This window comes from Triturus cristatus, chromosome 10 (genome assembly GCF_964204655.1).
Source record: "Triturus cristatus chromosome 10, aTriCri1.1, whole genome shotgun sequence".
In the NCBI taxonomy this organism is placed as follows: Eukaryota; Metazoa; Chordata; class Amphibia; order Caudata; family Salamandridae; genus Triturus; species Triturus cristatus.
The window spans coordinates 999846138-999866393 of record NC_140593.1 but is presented as its reverse complement, the minus strand read 5'-3'; the positions used below and the strand labels follow the sequence as shown (position 1 = coordinate 999866393).

Below are 20256 nucleotides of genomic sequence, written 5' to 3'. Positions count from 1 at the left end.
AGTTAGTGGCAACCATAACAAATCCTTTTTGATCAGAAGAGGAACAGTGGTAGCAAAAGCACGATCCAGCCGATGGTGGTGACACAATAAATTCCACCATGCATTATATGAGATCTTCGAGGTATCTTTCCAGTTGGACGTAATTATCTGTAAAGAAATGGCTATATACAAATCTATAAATTTACGTACATTAATAGAAACATTCCATATAGGAGCCATACCACCCAAAAAGATATGGACGATCTCAAATGTGTGGTCGGTAGCTAAGATATCATTCAGTTTAGACCAAATACGGGACCAAAGGGACTTAACCAACGGGCAGTGGAAAAACATATGAAAGAGGTCGCTATTGTCAGAGGGGCAAGACCAACATTTCTTAGAGTCAATTAATTTGAACCTATAAAGATCAGAGGGAGTGAAAAAAAGTTTATTATAAAAAAAATACAAGGTCTGTGTGGTGCTAGCAGAACGTGAAGCAGTGTGTAGCTTTGACCATAAGGAATTCCAAACTTGAAGGGGAAACTCTTGGGCTAGATCCGTTTCCCAGGACAGTTCAAGTTTGGACTTTGTTCTCTCTACAGGGGAACAGGAAAGTAGCTTGTAAATAGCAGCAGCTTTAAGGGGAATAGAGAAGTCCGGCAAAGGGAAAATGGTTGAGTCAGTGTTGGAGAGTGAGGCGCCCTGAGAGATAAAGAGATCTAAAGAATTTTTGAGCAAGGGATATTGGGAGGAGTGGGCATTGGAAAGATGGAAAGAGGTACGAATATCAGAGAAATCGCGCAAGGAATTATTGCTAAATAGGGAATCAAAGGTGATAATACCTTTATCTATCCATTCTTTCCAAAAAAGAGCTCTGTGATTAATCTTAATGGATTTATTATACCAAATTGGGATTGAGGAATGAAACTTCAACGGCGAGAGGGAAGAGCGAAAGACAGAAAGGGCAAGTGCCTTAGAGTGTCTAAAGATAGGAGTAAGGAGGCGTTGTGGAGGATGAGACAGTCGTGAAGCCGTAGCAAATGTGAAAGGCGAAAGCTGCGCAAGCTCTATGGCGCTCCAGGCTGTCAAAGGGGGATCAAACAGATCAGATAGGAAAGGCCAAATCTGTTTTAGAGTAAAAGCCGAGTGAAATCGAACAATGTTGGGAAAGTTAACTCCACCCAGATCTTTAGGTTGTTGAAGACGGGAAAGAGAAATCCTCGCCTTACGTTTATTCCATAAAAAAGTAGTAAAAATACGGTTTATAGTTTTGAAAAAATGGAGTGGAAGGGAGATTGGAAGCATTGAGAGATAAAAATTAACAATCGGAAGAAGCATCATTTTAATAGTGGCGAGCCTCCCCCACCAGGATAGGAAAAGGGGGGACCAACGCTGTATAAGGGAAGAGAGCTTTTTAACTATATCTTGTTGATTAAGCTTAACAGTATCTCTACAGTATCTCTAATAGAGCTAGCATATAGGATACCCAGGCATTTAATATTCCCTGAGTTCCATTCAAAACCTGAGCCCTGAAACATATGAGGAAGGCAAAATTTGTTAAGTGGCAAAACCTCAGATTTATCAATATTAAGTTTGTACCCGGAAACAAGAGAATATTCTTGTAGCAGAGAAAAGAGCGTGGGCAAAGAAGTGGACGGGTTAGAAATATAAAGCAGAAAATCATCAGCAAAGGCCGTGAACTTAATATCAATGTTTTGAAATATGAAGCCAGTATACGATGATGAACGACGAATTTTTTCAAAAAAGGGTTCTAACGCAAGAATAAAAAGAAGAGGAGAGAGAGGGCAACCTTGTCTTGTGCCTCTATGCAAAGAAAAGTAAAAGGATTGAGAACCATTAACCCAAATAGAGGTGGAGGGAGCAGAATATAACAGTTTAACAAGATGGATGAAGGGGGGACTAAATCCATGCCACCGCAAAGCACCAAACATAAAATCCCAACAAACTCTGTCAAACGCCTTTTCGGCATCTAAGGTAATAGCGGCGATAGGGGAGTCCATCTTTGAGGCCAAATGAATAATATTAAGAAAGGTTCTCGAGTTGTCAGTAATGGATCTACCTTTAACAAAGCCAGATTGATAAATGTTGGTGAGATCAGGGATAACTTTATTAATACGAGATGCCAAGACTTTAGCGTAAATTTTACAGTCTGTGTTGATTAAAGAAATGGGTCGATAATTTTTGCAGAGGGAGGGATCTTTATCTTTTTTAGGGATTAAGCATAGCATAGCCTGAGTAAAAGAACCTTGGGACTTCCCTTGAGCAACAAATGAGTTAATCAAAGAAAATAAATGTTGTAACAAAATGTCTTTAAAGTGGAGATAAAAACGAACCGTGAAACCATCGGGGCCCGGAGTTTTGTCTTTGGGAAGAAGAGTAATAGCATTAAGTAATTATTTCTCAGTAAGAGGGGCGTCCAGTGATGAGAGGTCCACAAGACTATCCGAGGACTTAGGGAGAGACTGAAAAAAGGATTCAATTTGAGAAGGTGAGGGAACGGATTCAGGCGTATAAAGCGTGGAATAATATTGAACAAAACAATCGAGAATTTTATCATTGGTATGTTGAGGATTTCCATGTGAATCAGTAATAGTTGTTATTTTAGATTTTTGTTTTTTAATTTTTAGATAAGTAGCAAGAGACTTACCAGCCTTATTTCGTCCCCCATACATCTTGGAATGAAAATTGAGAAGAATATTACTCGCAGAGTCCCAAGAGTGCTTATTATATTGCAACTTTGCCTTGATGAGGGAAGAGAGCACTTCTGAAGAGTTAGTGGTATAGTAGAGGTGCTCTAAGTCCTTGATTTGCTTAAGAATTTGGGCCGACTTTGATAGAGCAGTTTTCCTTTTCCATGAGACAAAAGCAATAATGAAACCTCTGGCAGCAGCCTTGAAGGAATCCCAGATAGAGTGAAAGTGAGGGTTAGAATGGAGATTATTTGTAAAAAATTCCTGCGCAAAAAATATAAATTGCTCAACAAACTGTGAGTCAAGGAGGAGCGAATTATTGAAGCGCCAACGCCTGGAGGTGGGGATAGGTGAGGGAAAGTCTAGATCAATAATAACCGGAGCATGGTCAGATATAAGAATTGAGCCTATTTCTGAATTAGTCATAAATTGGAAAGAGTGTTGTGTGAGAAAAATATAATCTATACGGGAATGTGAAGAGTGCACTGGAGAGAAAAAAGAAAATTCTAAAGTATCGGGATGAGAAAGTCTCCATGAGTCAATAAGACCTCTAGAGGAGATGGCGTTAAAAAAGGACTTTTGCATTCTATTAGGTACGTATCTGGTATGTGATTTACGATCTAAAAATGGGTCCATGAGTTGGTTGCAGTCACCACCCACCACCAGATTATCACTTGCATGAGAAGAAAGGAGCTTAGAAAAGTCCCTCCAAAAGGATAAATCAACACCATTCGGGCCATAAACACTGCAGAAGGAAAATTGTGTATTATTAACAGTAACATCTAGAAATAGCCACCTACCACAAGTGTCATGGAATTCATTGTGCAGCTGAACAGATAATGACTTATGAAACAAAATAAGAACACCATTTTTGCCATTTACTGCTGGAGAACAGAATGCCTCTCCAACCCATTGTCTACGCAGCGAGGACAAGTCTTGAGAGTTAAGGTGAGTTTCTTGTAACAGTGCAACATGACATTTCAACCTTGCTAAGTGAGATAAGACACGTTGTTTTTTAACAGGATTGCGAACGCCCTTAACATTCCAAGAGATAATACGAAGACCATTCATTCCCAAGAATGAGGTAAAGATAAGCAGAAAGGGATATGAAATTTAAGACAGAGTAGAAAAGGAGAAATAAGCTGAAAATAGAAGATACCCAAGTAGAAAACAGAGTAAATGGCAAGAGGCAGAGAGAATAAAGTAGGCAACCACCAAAAATACGGTGGTAAAAGTGTAAAAGAGTATAAAAACAGAGAGGTACCATAGTCAGAAAAAAGAGAAAAGGAAATATGGTGTGTATCAGATAGTAAAGAGGTTGCCAAAAGCATAGAAATGACAGGGATGAAAAGGAAAGAGGAAGGGGAAGACACACAGCAAAAAGGGGGAAAAGGCGAAGAGGAGAAGGGGGAAAATAGAGAAGAGGATGCAGGGGTACAGAAACCCCCAAAAGGTATCCAAAGGAGGGTGACGAAAAGCCAACAAGCTTTAGCCACAAAAGGCAAATAAACAAAAAACATTACTGTGAGAGGGGGGCGACGAAGAACAAAACAGCCGCACTAAAAGGAGCATGTAAGATAACAGACTACCACAGAGATCGAAAGAACTAAAAGACAAAAGACTATAAACTGGAAAACTAGAACAATATAACAATCAAATATAACAGGTGAAGGAACTTACCAAACATCTAGGGAAGGAAACAGCAACAGAAAAGGGTAAACACCAAGAACAGCAGGATGGGACATAGGGTGACCTTGACAAGAACGTCACATAAGGGAATCCTGCAAAACAAGGGAAAAACAAGGGATGAGCAAAAAAGAAACAAAATAATACAAGAATTATACAACAATTAACAGAATATTTTCGAAGAACAAAATAGTCCTAGGCTTTAAGAGAAAAAAAATCAACTAGGGTTTGCTCAGTTCCATAAGCTCTCCCTTATGAGTATGAATGAACTTCCGCAAGTCAGCAGGATCATCAAAACTAAAAGTTCTCTCCTTATAGGTCACTTTGAAAAAACAAGGGTGTATTAAACCGTAGCGTGCATTCATAGATCTCAAGGCCGGTCTAAGATCCAAAAATTCCTTTCGACGAGAGGCCGTAGGCTTGGAAACATCCTGAGAGAAAAATACCTTGTGCCCTGACCAAATCATTTGCTTATGCTGCTTGGAGGCCTGGAGAATTGACATAAGATCTGAGTAGAGGAGGAAATATGCTATGATTCCACGAGGTTTAGATGCAGAAGATGCATTCCGGGGCCCCAGACGATGAGCGCGTTGTATGTTGAAGTCTGAGGATTTCGGGAGGCCAACAATTTGAAGAACTTGAGATTTAAGGAATTGGATCATATCCGACCCCTCCGAACCCTCCGGAATACCATAAATACGCAGGTTGTTGCGCCTATTGCGGTTTTCCAAATCCTCCGCCACCTTCTTGAGCTGGTCGACTTCCTTGGTGAGAGTGTCAACTTTAGTAACAACATCCTGTGCATCGCTGATCCTCTGCTCCACCTCAGAAAGTCTCGTATCCAAACTAGACCATTTGTCGTCTAACCTCTGAAGCGTGGCAACAGTGTCTGTCATAAAAGGACGAATGAGGCGCAACTCCTCCATAATATCCTCAAGAGTGAGAGGCAGCGGAGACTTAACTGGGGAAGGCGGATCTTTTTTGGTGCGTTTGACAGAAGGAGTACTCGAGTCCTTCCTTCCCCCAGCGGAACCACCATGAGGTTTAGTTGGATGTGCGCCCTCCATGCTGATGGTGTCGCAAACAAATATGACAGAAAAACCCAATGGCAGAATGCAGGCTGGACAGCGATGACAATGCGTAGCAAGAGCAAGAGGAGGCGTAGCAAAAATTGAAAGTGTCAGAAAACAACACAGCGAAAGGTACAGAGTCTCTGGAGACACAGCTGGCTCCCTCTGAAGTAGTTGCTAAGAGATACAGTCCGAAGGGACCACAAAAGCAGCAGAAGAGACCAACCACCAGCAATTATTGGCACAAAAAGATGGCATAAGGTAAACAAATGCAGCCACCTCCGTAATGCCACAAGAGAACAGCATAGAACTAACCAGTAAACTCAGTGGCATCCAAAAAATAGAGAAAAAACGTTGAAGGAAAAACAAAATGGCGGCCGGCATCTGAGGAGAGCAGAAATTGCACAATTAAAGTGGTAAAAAGACAGCATTTTGATCAAAAAAACTGCCAAAACAGTCTCCACAGTTTCCGATGCTCAAATCCATCCTTGGAGCGAAGCTCCGTTGCCTTAATGAGGCGCCTTCACACTCGAGTCGGCATATTTCGAGCGGAGCTCCTCACCCGGCGGCCATCTTGAATCGCCGCGCCGCGCGCTCCACCATGTGGCACATTTTCTGATAATATTTCATTATGTTTCCATTTGTACACGTGTAAATACTGTCTGGTCAAAGATTTCACTTCATTAGTAGCAGATCATCACGGAACTAAACCAACCAGCAGCTGAAAGGTGACTAATCACTGCATGGTAACACATTGCTACATTTTTAATACCTTTTCATCCGTTTGAGCTAGAAAACATTTTTTTTGTTTAAAATTCCACAGAATTGCATAATTTCAGTGGTTCTGTCAGAAAATCATAAAACTAAATCCTAGTTGGGAATAGTGGCATGTGTATATATAGTGCTACAAAGTCCGAGCCTGTGACAGAAAACACTGTGAATATGTAAATCATCATTTTTATCTATATATTTTAGTAATAAGTAATCAGACTATCCCTAGAAACATTTTAATGAGTGTTCATTAAAAAGAAGTACTCAAGAACTCAGTTGGTCACACTCTCACATAACCTCTCAATAATAAAAACCTTTGTGGCACTACAAGTGGCTCCATTAGTCCAAGCCGTTACTGGCTCCTGCCGTTAACTCAACGTCCCGTGGGCAAATCACCATATCCATGTGCCTAAAAACAAAAAATCTGACCCTGTGTATTCTAACTGGTGCTTCTGTAAAGGAGCGCTCCAATGCCCTTGGGTTGAGTTTGCACTGAATAGAACTCCCAAAAAACAAAAGATACAGAGGCTGATTCAAGACTGCAGTGATTATCAGTCATTGGCGGGAGACGAGTGGAGGAGACAGGGGAGATGTCTTTCTACTCAGGGCTGCTGCTATCTATCACTAGAGCAACAGGTGTAGTTGCATTGGCACCGAGTGTGCAAGGTGAACACAACACATCGATTGTGGGAGCAGTATTTGTTGGTTAAGTTCTGTTTTTGTTTGATGAATTTGCTCTTTGTAGGTTTCATATTTAATGTGGATTATGACCTACTGAAAAAGTATCCATGAAAGGATCTCATAAGCCCCGATCTGCGCCCAGCCCTGCCTCTCTGCTCCCCAGTCCTTGCCATAGAGTTCTGAAGTGGGGCCCAACTTTAAAAAAAATTCTTTGGGGGGCCTCAGAGAAAAAGGTTTGAAGACCTTCTGCTCTAGGAACTAGGGCTTGGATTTAAACTAGCTTAAGGTAACTTCTCTACCTCCCTCTACTTCAAGAACAAACAATCCTCGCTATGCTACCATCTGCGAACGCTCTAGTTCTGCTACTTTTCTCTCCTTGGTCGGTGAATCTTTATCTGTTGCTTGAGATGTAAGAGGGAGTAAACACAAGTTACAAATTTCAAAGTCTCAATTAGACTACTAAAGAAAGTTAAAGGGTTTTATTACAAACTCAAAAACAACCTAATATAAATGAGTCTCAGAAGCCTGTTATAAAAGGCTAGTATCACAAGAATGAATTCAAACCCCCTAATAAAGTTCAGTCTAAATAACAAGAAACACATGAAAAACTTAGTGATAGATGAGGAAAAGAATCTGGAGGTATATTTTCAGAATTCGAACTTCCTGCCTAGTCATTAGTAGTTCTGATAAATCTAGATTTCCTACTCTATGCAAACTTCGGGGGAATTCTAGTAAGCTATGAGAAGCAAGGAACAGGTGTCAACATCAGGGAGTATGTTGTAAAAGTACTCCAAGCCTGTAAAGCATATCATGAAGCTTCACAATGAGAGGAATCACATCAGAGGTCTGTACCTCGGGAAATCCTATCGGGCTCTGCTGCTCTCACTAACAATACAGCATCTATTAACCCACAAACATTCAAGGTAACCAGTGTTGTCAAGTTTCAGTACATTTCCATCGTCTAAGGTAGAAATTCTCAACATTCAGCTCTTCTCCCATGTTCTACATGAGGCACATTCAATTGCTATTGAGCATCCCTTTCGGTCATGAGAACTCGTCTCCCCTCTCGTTAACACGTCTTCTTCTTGCCAATAAATTCTTCTTGTACCTACTATCACTACAAACAAACAATGCCTGATTCTAACTAACAAAGCATTGTATCAGCACCTGCAGAGGAGAGAACATTCAAAGAACTCGCACATGTAAGTGAAACATTGAAATTCAGAAGCTTAGGGCCTTTGGTTACGCTAAGTTAACGCAGCAGTTAGAGTGCGCCTCGACAATTAAATATAGAGGCACTTACTTTCAAATTAATACATGTTTGAACCATTAAGCAGAATACATCATGGTTACATAAAATTGTATGTCAGCATATAATTGTGAGTAAGAACTACATCTCTAATAAAATCTTCAACATGAATATGCACTTATTAAATGATTTTGTTAAAAGTTACCATCGAGCATTTCAGTAATGCATGTGAAATCACCCCCCCCCCCCATAGTTTATTAAAAGCGGCCTGTTCTTCACCTACACAGATACCGATAAATCCTTTTATTAAACTTCTCTGCCACAGCATCTGTACTTTGATGCAGATTATAAAACATTTTTCATGTGTGAAAATAAATCAATTGCTCTTTCTGTACCATTTTGGCTGCTTGTGTATTAGAAAGTACATGTTACATAAACGTTTATTTTTATCTGCTGGGGAGGCAGAGGCAGAGGCCTCGTCCCCACTTACCTGGCAGTGAACCATTCACCATACTTAGAGATCCCAGCCAAGATGGTAGGAACTTTTTCTCAAACGGCATGAGACATTACAGATAAAATGAAATGCCAGCCAAAAACATGTCATGGCAGCTGATAGGGGTTTGTTTTTTAAAGAGACAGAGAGAGAGAGAGAGAGAGAGACAGAGAGAGAGTGTGTGTGTGTGCGTGCGTGTGCGCGTGTGTGTGTGTGTGTGTCTGTCAGTTTGTCTATCTGTATGTATGTCTGTCTGTCTCCTGGAAAACAAACAATCCTGACATGCTGGGGCTTTTCACCCACTAGGTGGGGGTCATTGTATTTTTCCCATTTGTGACTGCCATGGTTTATGGCAAATAACATGGCAGGCATGAACCATAACACAAATAACACACAACGTTGAAGGGCAGCCCTAAGTTGTGCAGACCTCCCCCATCTCTGAGGTGGGAGAGCTGGAACCAGTCTCCTCAAAACCTGGTCAATGGTTCTTGTTGTGCAGCATGAGAGCTAAAAAGAAATACTCCTTTCCATATTCCAGAGTAACACAACTATTATATATAAACTGAGATCGACATCTAAACTCAGGATAGTTTGTTTATTTCAAACTCTTAAACAGCTTGATATACACCAATCTAAGCATAATGGTGTCGAAATACAAAGTAAAGAGGATGAAGCCAAACCTTCGGAACCAATTCCCCCTATATAACAAAAAGAAAACGACTAACTAACTTGATCACAGCCAAGTAGATTATCAGGAGAAAAATATGCACACTGGATTTCATCAAGATTCGATTCAGAAACCCCTACAAATCCCTAACTGTCCCTACACTACCTGAAAGTGGAAATCTTAGTCTACGGCAAGTTTCAGGAAAAGATGGAAAGGGTGTCAGCCGTTAGAGCCTTCCAAAGTGGTAACTCCCACCGGGGTCATGTAGCATAAAGCCACATTAGTCAAAGATGAGGTCTGTACCTCAAAGTGTACTAAAGAAAAAGTGTCAGTTGTACCTTACTAGGTTACAACATAAGCAATCGCTGGATTTTGGCGCCTCCCACAGTTCTACTAGTGTTTTTCCACTATTCCAGCATCCTCCAGCTTCCTTTCTCTACCTCCTTGTTCACACATTGAGATATTTCGTACATCCTTGGTGCCATCTCCTTCTCCCACGAGAACGTGTCTCCCATCCATTATCACATTTCTTCTTCTCAGGCCTCTCTATTTACTAAGAACAATAATTCTTTCTATCAACTAATGAAGCCTTGTCCACATGCAGTGGGAACACAAGATACATGCAACATTGCACGATGCAAGCAAAATACAAATTCAAACGTTAGCTGGATAATACATCGGAAATACATTTCAGGTCTACAGTTAAGCTACATTAACAACGCACAGGTTACATTATGTGCACCCTTCTACAAGCTAATAGCCACACCTTTCGATATATACACTAACAGTTATAAATGGCAAATTTAAAGTATTATTTTCATGAGTAAATTGTTGAACCAAATTCACAATCATGTTTAGTTTGTTATCCCTTAACTAAGCATTAATGTACAATCTTGTCAGTTGCATTTCTAAAGATCACATGTGATTTGTGTTAATTAAGGGGGACTCTTTAACATCTAGTACTCCTCTTTCTTCTTTTTCATACATTTGACCCATAGAATATATGCAAGCGTAGACTACCCATTGATTATAATACACTCCTACTGTTAATTCAAAAAGGGGGGCCCTAACTACTCTTCTCCAATCACCCCTCTCATTGCATATCGAGCATTCACCAAATCACTATCATCTTATCAGATGATCTTTCCAGATAGACCAATCTAAACCAATGTCAACGTTTCTACCCAAGATAGTGAAAGGCCAATTCAAACCTTAATGGCGGGTCTTCATCTGGACAAAGGGAGCAACCTGGAATCAAAATTATTCCAGTGAGGAAGTTAAGTATCTTTGGAACATCCCACGAGAAGTTTCTACAGATACTTTGTTACACAAAGAGTCTGATGCCTGATTAAAATGGACAACTCATTTTGCAAATTAATGTTTTAAAAGAAACCTCCCCGTCGATGGCGCACTTGTCTATTGGATTTTTCTAAGACTAATATGATGGGGCTTATAAGCATATCGATCCCCAACAGATGAAGAGCTGTCCGGTCTTCACTGTGTAATCAAGATAACTTCCTCACAGGAATGATTTTGATCCCAGGTTACTCCCAACTGTCCTGATGAAGACGCGCCATTAAGGTTTTTGTTGGCCTTTCGCTATCTTGGGTTGAAACATCGACATCTTCATTCCTATTGCGTGAACTGACTTAAGTATCCACAGAGGGACAGTTCTGATTTGAACACTGTACCTGTAGATTATGGATGGAAAGTGATTCAACTGAAAGAGAAAGGGTGTCAGACAGGCCAAGATGCTAATTGTTTGTGGTTTCAATTGACTGTAACTGTATTGCATTCTTTCTGATTTTTTTTCACTTATGCACAAGCACTTCTTTTTAGCACTTGCATTTTACATTATGGAGCAACCGCTATACAATATTAAGGTGCATGTATGTGTATTTAATGTCAATACAATTTTGAACTCATCTCAATAGATGTTTTGCGTTTCTGCTGTAATTGTGGTATGTTCTTCCCTCTACTTAGTAATGTTACATTCCCCTGTCCCCTGGATTGGGATCATTTGACTACCAGTTTGGAGTCAGTATAGGCTAATTGAATTGCTAGAACTCTTGATCACCGGTTAGGACCACTCCTTTCTGTGTTGCAGAGATGTCTGCGAGCACTCCATCAGTTAACCCGCCTGACAAGGTCCTTGTTGGGCTCCAGGCTGCCACACGATGCTTCTTGGGCTGAGTTGTTGTTTAGGACTTTCTGGTTAGGTGGAGACTTCTTCTTTGAGCTGACGCATTTTGCTACTGTTCAACCCTTTCTAAGGTGGGCCTCTTTAAGTTCAGCATGTCCTCAGAGGCAAACATCTCACCCAGCGTTCCATGCCTCCTTTTGAGTCAGACACCATTTAAAAGCACCCTTCAATGGCCTTGTGTTGATGCATTCCACTACGAGGAAGTAGTACAGAAATGCGTAGATCATTTATTTTTGTTCCAATTTGATACCTGTTTTCATGTGTCTTCTAAAAGCTTACTGCCTTAACGTTCTGTTTCCCAGCATTTATGATTTCAAAATTCAATTCCTATAATTTTGAAACACTATTACTTCATTCCACTAAGCTCAGTTCGAGTTGTTGTCACCTGTATGGTGCAGCATGTTGTTACTCCATGTAAATCACACATTACCTTAGCAAATCTGGCATAATTATTTTGTCAAATTTATTTTTCACATATTAAGATTAAATATGCAATTCAATCTACTGCAAAGATTTTAGCAAAACAAAGGTGATCCTCCTGTCCCCAGGAAATGATGGAAGGAAGATTTCCAAGTTTATTTATAACTATTAATGCTAGCAAAATGCCAGGAGAAAGCAGAACATGCATCATTCTACATTGTCTTGGTTCGGAAAGGCAAGACATTTTTTGCATCTTGCTCAAAGCAGATGCACCAGAGGGAGAATACTGTGAAGAGTTTGAGGATGCCATGCACAGACTGGACAACTGGCTTAAACCATCAATAAGTATCACACTTGCATGCCAGCCTTTTCATACCAGAAGACAGAAAGAGGGAGAAACCTTCAATGAGTTTCTCTCTGCTTTGAGAGGCTCATCAATCACTTGCAACTTTGGAGAGATAACAGATGAAAAATAAGAGCAAGTTGATGGTCAACACAAATATCAAATGCATCCAAGAAAACTGTGAGTAAAAGGTACTAACAACTAAAGAAGTAATTAAATCTGGGAAAGAGATAGAACAATCCTTTGCAAGGGTGCAGGAAGTTAATGAAGACAAATCTAAATGATCATTCGGTGATATGTGCAAAATCCCAAGCTAACAGAGCAAACCAGAACCCACAAGAGCAAGATGTTAAGTGATCTTGTTAGCCCTGCTGCAGTGGCTCACACCTTGCATCACCAATCAACTTTCCAGCCCCAGAGGAGTGTAATATTTGTGGAAGCACAGGTTATTTTTGCCACTTTTGTAAAGTTGGGAAACATACCTAAAGGACAAAATCAGCACATGTTTCTGGCAGTCTTAATTCTGATGCTGAACAATTGATGGATCACAAGCTTAAACCAAACAACATGGTCCTAGTGATTAGTAAGCATAACAACAAAGCATAATCAATAGTGTATAGCCCACTAATGTGCAGCTTAAATGTGTTAATTCATGGCTTGAGTAGGATGGCAGACTTAGATCTCCTTACTATAGTCCATGAAGGAGTGTTTGAGAAGTGATACAGGGTTTTCTCAACTTCCCAAACATCTAACCATACAAACACAACAGGAGTGAACCTCTACCGTGCTTAGCCTATCTCTCCATACCAGCCCAAGGGGATCACTGTATGTTATTAAAAGGACTCTCACACACTGGAATTCCAAGTGGCATGCTTCAACATAGAGACCTTGTCCAGATACCTAGTGTATCTTGCTGGCCCCAACGGTGGTAGCCAAGGGAGGTCTTTGGTTACTGGGTGAGAGCCTAGATTTAAAATAGTCTAAGGTGTCCTGAGGGTTAATTTTATTTGCGCAGGCACCCTGATGGAGTTAAAAACAGGTGGGGATGAAGTAAGGGAATTAGTATCCACTGTATCCCTGGGTCAACGTGTTTCAGCCATCACACCAATGCCTCACTGGGTGAGTTGGCGTTTGTCAAGACTGCACAAGGAGCACATTAGTATCCTATTTGTGTGCATTCAAATGCGAAACTTCCATTCACCATACTCATACAGCCATACATACCGACCCATTTGGTCCCTATGTTTGCATTTCTTTAGTAGTGTCCTATTTAAAGCTCCATGTGGGTAAGGAGGCAGGTGGACCTTGTAGTCAAACTTTCATCACAGGTCTCTTCCCAGTCGTGAACCTATTTGGTTCCTCTTTTCCTTGCACCATCATTACTGATGAAGTTTTTGATTTGATGTTTGCACCTCACCTTGGCATCTTGTCTGCCTCAGACATTGGAGCTGTTGCCATTGAGGGACGTACCATAGACTTCAATTATTATTTTCCAACTGAGGCGGAGTTTAAAGGAACAACTGCTATCATCAAAATACAGGTGGCCTCCATGAAAGCTTAGGAAGGTTAACAGAATTTCCCATCGCATACAACTGAAGCAAGGTTCTGTTCCTGTCAGACAAAAACAAAAGGATTTTTCCACTGTCTGGGCACAAGGACCTTGAAAATTCTTCTGGAGGAACGAGTGGAGAATGAGATTATTGAAGAGGCAGATTTCTCAGAGTGGGTCTCACCCATAGTGCTGACCTAAAAGAGAAATGGTAGCCTCTGCTTGTGTGTAGAATCAAGAGTATTGAATTAAAATATTATTATCAACAAACATCATTTGCCAAACTAAATGAGTTTATTTCTCTTCTTGATGGAGCTACAGTGTTTGCCACTCTTAAACTGCGTCAAGCATATCATCAAAGAGAACTGGCTAAGAAATCAAGACATCTGAGTCTCTCTGCTGGTCTTTTTCAATGTCGATGGATGGCGTTTGGCCTACCGTCAGCGATATCTGTCATCCAACATGCTATGTACCATCTATTTAAGGACATGGGCGACAATGTCTGATGGTTTCACAATGATATCCTAATGTTCCCAGACTCCAACCAACAATATGAAGTTTTACACAAGGTTGTGCTCCAAGTTGAAAAGCAATGGCCTTGTCCTGACCTCTGACAAGTGTTATTTGTTTAAAACTCAAGGTCATAAAAACGTAGATGAAGGAGTGGTCCTAAAGGAATCATTTGTAAATACCATGATATAAGCCCTACAACCAGGGAAAATGTTTTTATTTCTGGGACCTTTGTGGATACTACTCACTGTTCATTCAAAAGTTTGCTAAGGTAAAGGAGCCATTGAGGAAACTCCTATGCAAGGAGGAGGAGTTTGTTTGGTGAAAGAACCAGGTGGATGCCTTCAGTTTGGTTAACATCAACAGCAGCAATGCTTCTATGTTTAGGCCATTTTCTTTGTACAAAGCATGCATCATCACAGCAGTAGACACCAGTGCGTGTGGTCTGGGGTGGTCTTGTCCCAGTGAGGGGGGTAGGATGAGTGGTGGTGGTATAAGCATCAAGAACACTTGTTATGATTGCATTCAAACTATGAGCCTGTGTGTGGGCAATAAATCTTTTCATACATTTTATTTGGGGAAACTTTTTGTACTGAAAACAGATCACAAGCCTATGGTCCACATATTGTCTCCAGAGGGAAGGTTCAAATCGGCAACCCGTATTGCTAGACGGTGCTCCAAACTGCAGGAGTATTCATTTGAGATCTATGTAACAGAAAAGCAGAACAAATGGGCAGGCTGTTAATCAAGGCTACTCTGCCCAGATTCTGGTAACTTGGAATGTGATGACAATGATATAAATCTGGTGGCAAGTGAAAGAGAGATGTGTATTGCAAGAGGTACCATTGACTCAGTTAAATACTTAAGAAAGTGAAGGAGTACAACCACAAAAGTTGGATACCTATAAAAAATCTGAAGGTGTGTTACATTCTTTTGCTCAGATTGCAGATGAGCTTAGCGTGCTGGATGACACTGTGTTTAGGAATGATAAGTGGGTTCCCCCAGAGTGTGTCTAGAACATGATTATGAAAGTGAGCCGCATTAGACACAAGGGACATATGGGTATGTCACTCCTTCAAAATGTATTGATAACAGAATTCGGGTGGCATGACATGGCCAGGGAGACAGATTGGTTTGTAAGGAATTGGAAAATGTGTGCCGGTTGTGAAAAGAACCATAGGCATTTGTCTCTACTGATATAGCCAGGTCTTTGGTCTCAATTTCCATGACAGAAACTAGCATTCTGACATAGCAGGTTTGTTTAGGAAAATGCCAGCCCATATGCAATATGCTATTATATTTGTTGACTACTTCACAAAGTGACCTGATGTAACCTTTGTGGATAGAGCCACCACTACAAAAATGTATGCCTGAAATCTTTAGCCAGGAGGGTATTCTGAATGCCACTGTTGGTGACAGGGGGCTGCTATTTAACTCCCAAGACATGATAGACTTCCTTAGCAGACACCATACCGACACCATACCGAACATATGAAGACTGCCATTCGTTAACCCTAATACAGCAGTCTGGTGGAGCTGCTTAATCGCTATTGAAAATATAGTGTTCATTTAGCCTTCCAAAACTAGATGCCTGTTCTTCAAACTATAAGAGAGAGGCGCTGTGGGCTGATGGAGAAAGTGCCCATTCAATCACTAGTATCAGCCCCTTCAGATTGCTCTAGGGATGATCACTCTCTTCTGAGGTGTCAACAGTGGCTCCTGAACAAGTATCCCAAGCAAGAAGGTATTGGGCGACATATTGGATTTAGAATGTATATGGGAGAAGGTTGTAATTAGACAATCCAAGACCACATAATGGTATGATGTCATACATAGGGTAAGAGTACCCAGACTCAAAGTGGGGGATGAGGTGCATATAAGGATACCAGTGAGAATGAAAAAAAGAAAAAAAAAGGAATTCCAAGTTCGCAAACCCACTAAAGATTGTTAAGACAAACAAAAGGAGTGTGATTACACAGGATGGTAAATGTTGACGTGCAAGGAGAGATGCCGAATGTGTTAATAATATACGTCAGACTAACAGTGCAAGTGAGGTGAGAGAGGACTGGGAGTTCCCTTCTCCCAGCAATCCTTCTGTTCTCCCAAGACGGCACCTTTGTTAGAGGACATAAACAACCCTGAAATGGGTAGCCCTGATTCGCAATGTCCAAACTACTGTTCTACTTCTTTTCCCCATGAGATTTCTCTTGCAGATGCATATATATCTTACTATGTGAAACTGTTCCTGGAGGATCCTTTGGAATTGATCTTCGCTTGCTTTTCCTTGTGAAGGGGAAGGATGAGTTATATAAAGCCTTGGTGACTTCTGTGCCCCATATGTTCTGTATTCCTCTCCCCTTCCCAGGCCCAAGTGGTTTATTCCATAGAATGTTGGACACATGAAGCTTCAAATGTTAGTTGAACTGTCTGTAAACTCTGCTGAGGCGTTGAGCTTTCTCATTGTGATGCACTGCTGATCAACGAGTCTTTTACTTACCTTTGGTGTTATAAGCATTAGTGCAGCATTGTTGAATTGATACTTTGCACAAGGAATTACCAGCCAATATCCTAACATCCATCCAAGGACACCAGATATTGGCACCTATGTCATTAAAATGAAAGGACTCAGATAACAGGCACGGGCACGGGCACGGGCACGGGCTTGAACACTGCCATCAGTGCTTAACTTGTGCCCGCTGTTGTAAGTGGAGGGCACTGGCTCTTATTTTAGGGATCATGACTCATCCTGAGACTTTGACCTCACCAAACAATGGAAAGGGAAGGAGTTTATGTAAATATTTTTCAATCTTATGGCTGGGCAGGGACGCCGCATGTGCGTCTGTATTTCTTAAACTCATCAACAAGTTCCACAGGGGAAGGGGCGTCTTTTTGCACATATGAACCTCGTCCTCACTTCTTGAATTCTGAAGAAAGAAGCTGAAGACCTAGATTTTCAAGTAGTCCCACTGGGCCCTAGGCAGGGCCGGACTCTGAACCCAAAGCAGCCCTGGCAATTTTGTCAGACCAGCCCCCTGGTTTGCTGGCGTGAAGCACTGCTGCGTTTGTTACTGGGGGCTGATATTGCCTCACCGCTGCAAAACTTACCCGCAGTAACAAAACCGTCCCCCTCCACTGCAAAACCATCCCTCACCCTTCCAGCTTCCTGTGGAAATGCCTGATGCTCGATACGTCAGTCTGGCCCTGGCCCTAGGTTTGCTAGGCTCCAGGGCCGGACTGGCCGTAGCAGGCACCGGGCGTTTCCCCAGGGGGCCGTCAGGATGGAAGCCAGTTTTGGGCCCCTGTGGGCCGTTTATGTTCCCATGGGCCAGTTTTGCAGCATAGTGGCAATTTCAGCCCCCTGTAAGAAAATCGGTGGAAACCGGCCATAGCAAACAGCTCGGCTGCACCCCCGGGGCCGACGAGCAGTTTGCCAGGGCCGGATTCGGTTCCCAGTCAGGCCCTGCTAGGCTCACACCTGTTCAACCCCAGGATTCCCTGCCAGATGATAGTGAGTTCTACAAATCTGCAAAACATAACATAACAAGGTGTTGTTACTGGTATTAGGAGCGCTGGCAGGGACCAGAAATGGCTTGAGCAGCAGAGGTCCCCTGAGAAATGTCTATGGCCCTGGCGCTTATTATTTTACAAACTAAGCACTCTCACATCACCGATGAAAGCCTTGTTTTCATGTTCGTCACAGGGCCCTGCTCCCGAACCCTCATACGCGCCATGCGTCGGTGTAAAAGTCACATACATCACCGCTGCCATCCAACGGACTTCCTGTTTCGCGCCTCGTCAGATAGACTTTCGCACCCTTCTAAAAAGAGCAAAACAGAAACGATAACGAACAGATCTCGTAGGCCGATGTCAGCCGAGCCGCCCCCGCAGGAAATGGGCGTCTACTCAGCCCGCGCACGGAGACCTTCGGCTGCACCTCACGAGGCCCGTGTTTGAGGGTCACCCTCACTGCTTGAGTTCGGGAGGGGGACCACCGGGTGGCGAGCCTCTGCCGTCCGGCCTGGACCCGCCGGGGGTCTGGAGTGCGGAGAACAGCAGCCTCGAGGGGATACCTGCGCGCTAAAGTGCCATGGAGGCCACCGCACTGTACTCCTTCCAGGCCTCGGAGAAGGACGAGCTGGCCTTCAACAAGGGGGAAACCTTGAAGGTAAACGCCATCTCCCTGGACCCTGCCCCATTAATTCATTTATTTGTGCGTTTTTATATAGCGCGTACTTTACCAGAAGGTGTCAGGGCGCTTTAACAGAACCAGTTGCTTTACATAAGGACTTCAGAGTACATGAAATACATAACAAACAGACGCATGTGTTTTAACACAAAAAGAAAACGTTACACCTGATGGGAGGGGGGCGTGTTTTTTTCTATTGTCCCCAGCTTGCTAATGTTCCTGGCAGCGTAACAAAAGTAGCATTTTTAAAAGCAAGTAAAAAATACGGATTTGTTGTAATTGTAGTCTCATTTAAATACACTATTTTTAAATCAGTGACATACCAGAGTGCAATCAGTAAGTGACACAGCTGTTTCTAGATTACTTGTAAATCGGATATTTTAAACCACGCAGGGCTGATTTGGCCCTTCATTCTCCTAAGGTCAGTAGTATGAAGATAAATAATGGCAAGGCCTGTTGGTGTCAGGTAGTAATACACTTTGTTACGCTCACTAATGTAGTCGTCAGTATTGGAATCGTTTGTAGCCAGGGAAATTGGACTCCTTTTTCTAAGTCCAGAATTCACACCCTAAATATCTTTGGTAAATAAAAGATAAGAACCCTTAATTCTTTATCTGTTCAGATAGCTGATGTTGTCTTAATCTCGAATAAAAGTGCTGCCCGCAGATTATGCTTGTCTATTTCTAGTAATGGGGAACGTGGTATAAAAATGCTGGTATAGCTTTGAAATGAGCAAACATTTACACTTCATATTTTTTTAATTTAGATGGTGGGGGGGGGGTGCTAAGAAGAAGAAGTGGCAATTAAACTGCTAAATTTACCTCAACCATTCTCTATTTAAAAAAATCGAAAATATAATTTTTGAGTGACTGAATTAATTAAGCAAAACAGGGAACAGTCTGTCCCTACCACGCTTTCTCTAAAATCATTTTTTTCAAAACGGGGTTTCATTTCCTGAAATGGTAACAAAAAAGTTCCAGGACTTTGTGCATCACAGTATCTGCCTCCCCTTGACAAGTGATCACAGTATCTGCCTCCCCCTGACAAGTGATCACAGTATCTGCCTCCCCTTGACACGTGATCACAGTATCTGCCCCCCCTTGACAAGTGATCACAGTATCTGCCTCCCCCTGACAAGTGATCACAGTATCTGCCTCCCCCTGACAAGTGATCACAGTATCTAGCTCCCCTTGACAAGTGATCACAGTATCTGCCCCCCCTTGACAAGTGATCACAGTATCTGCCTCCCCTTGACACGTGATCACAGTATCTGCCTCCCCCTGACAAGTGATCACAGTATCTAACTCCCCTTGACAAGTGATCACAGTATCTGCCCCCCCTTGACAAGTGATCACAGTATCTGCCCCCCCTTGACACGTGATCACAGTATCTGCCTCCCCTGACAAGTGATCACAGTATCTGCCTCCCCCTGACAAGTGAGCACAGTATCTGCCCCCCCTTGACAAGTGATCACAGTATCTGCCTCCCCTTGACAAGTAATCACAGTATCTGCCTCCCCTTGACAAGTGATCACAGTATCTGCCTCCCCTTGACACGTGATCACAGTATCTGCCTCCCCCTGACAAGTGATCACAGTATCTAGCTCCCCTTGACAAGTGATCACAGTATCTGCCTCCCCCTGACAAGTGATCACAGTATCTGCCCCCCCTTGACAAGTGATCACAGTATCTGCCTCCCCTTGACAAGTAATCACAGTATCTGCCTCCCCTTGACAAGT

At 42.1% G+C, this 20256-nt stretch overlaps 1 protein-coding gene across 2 annotated transcripts in view; it reads left to right on the top strand.

Moving 5' to 3' along the window:
• Positions 1-20256, top strand: part of GRAP (GRB2 related adaptor protein) — a 720202-nt gene that overhangs the window by 300347 nt on the left and 399599 nt on the right. Inside the window, exon 1 of one of the 2 annotated variants that reach the window (XM_085628996.1) lies at positions 18053-18497. The exons of the other annotated variant lie outside the window; for it this stretch is intronic. Coding sequence (XP_085485122.1) covers positions 18420-18497 — 78 coding nt within the window. The 5' untranslated portion in view covers positions 18053-18419. Of the gene's footprint in view, positions 1-18052; positions 18498-20256 lie in introns of those variants that run through there. 2 annotated transcript variants of the gene reach the window in all.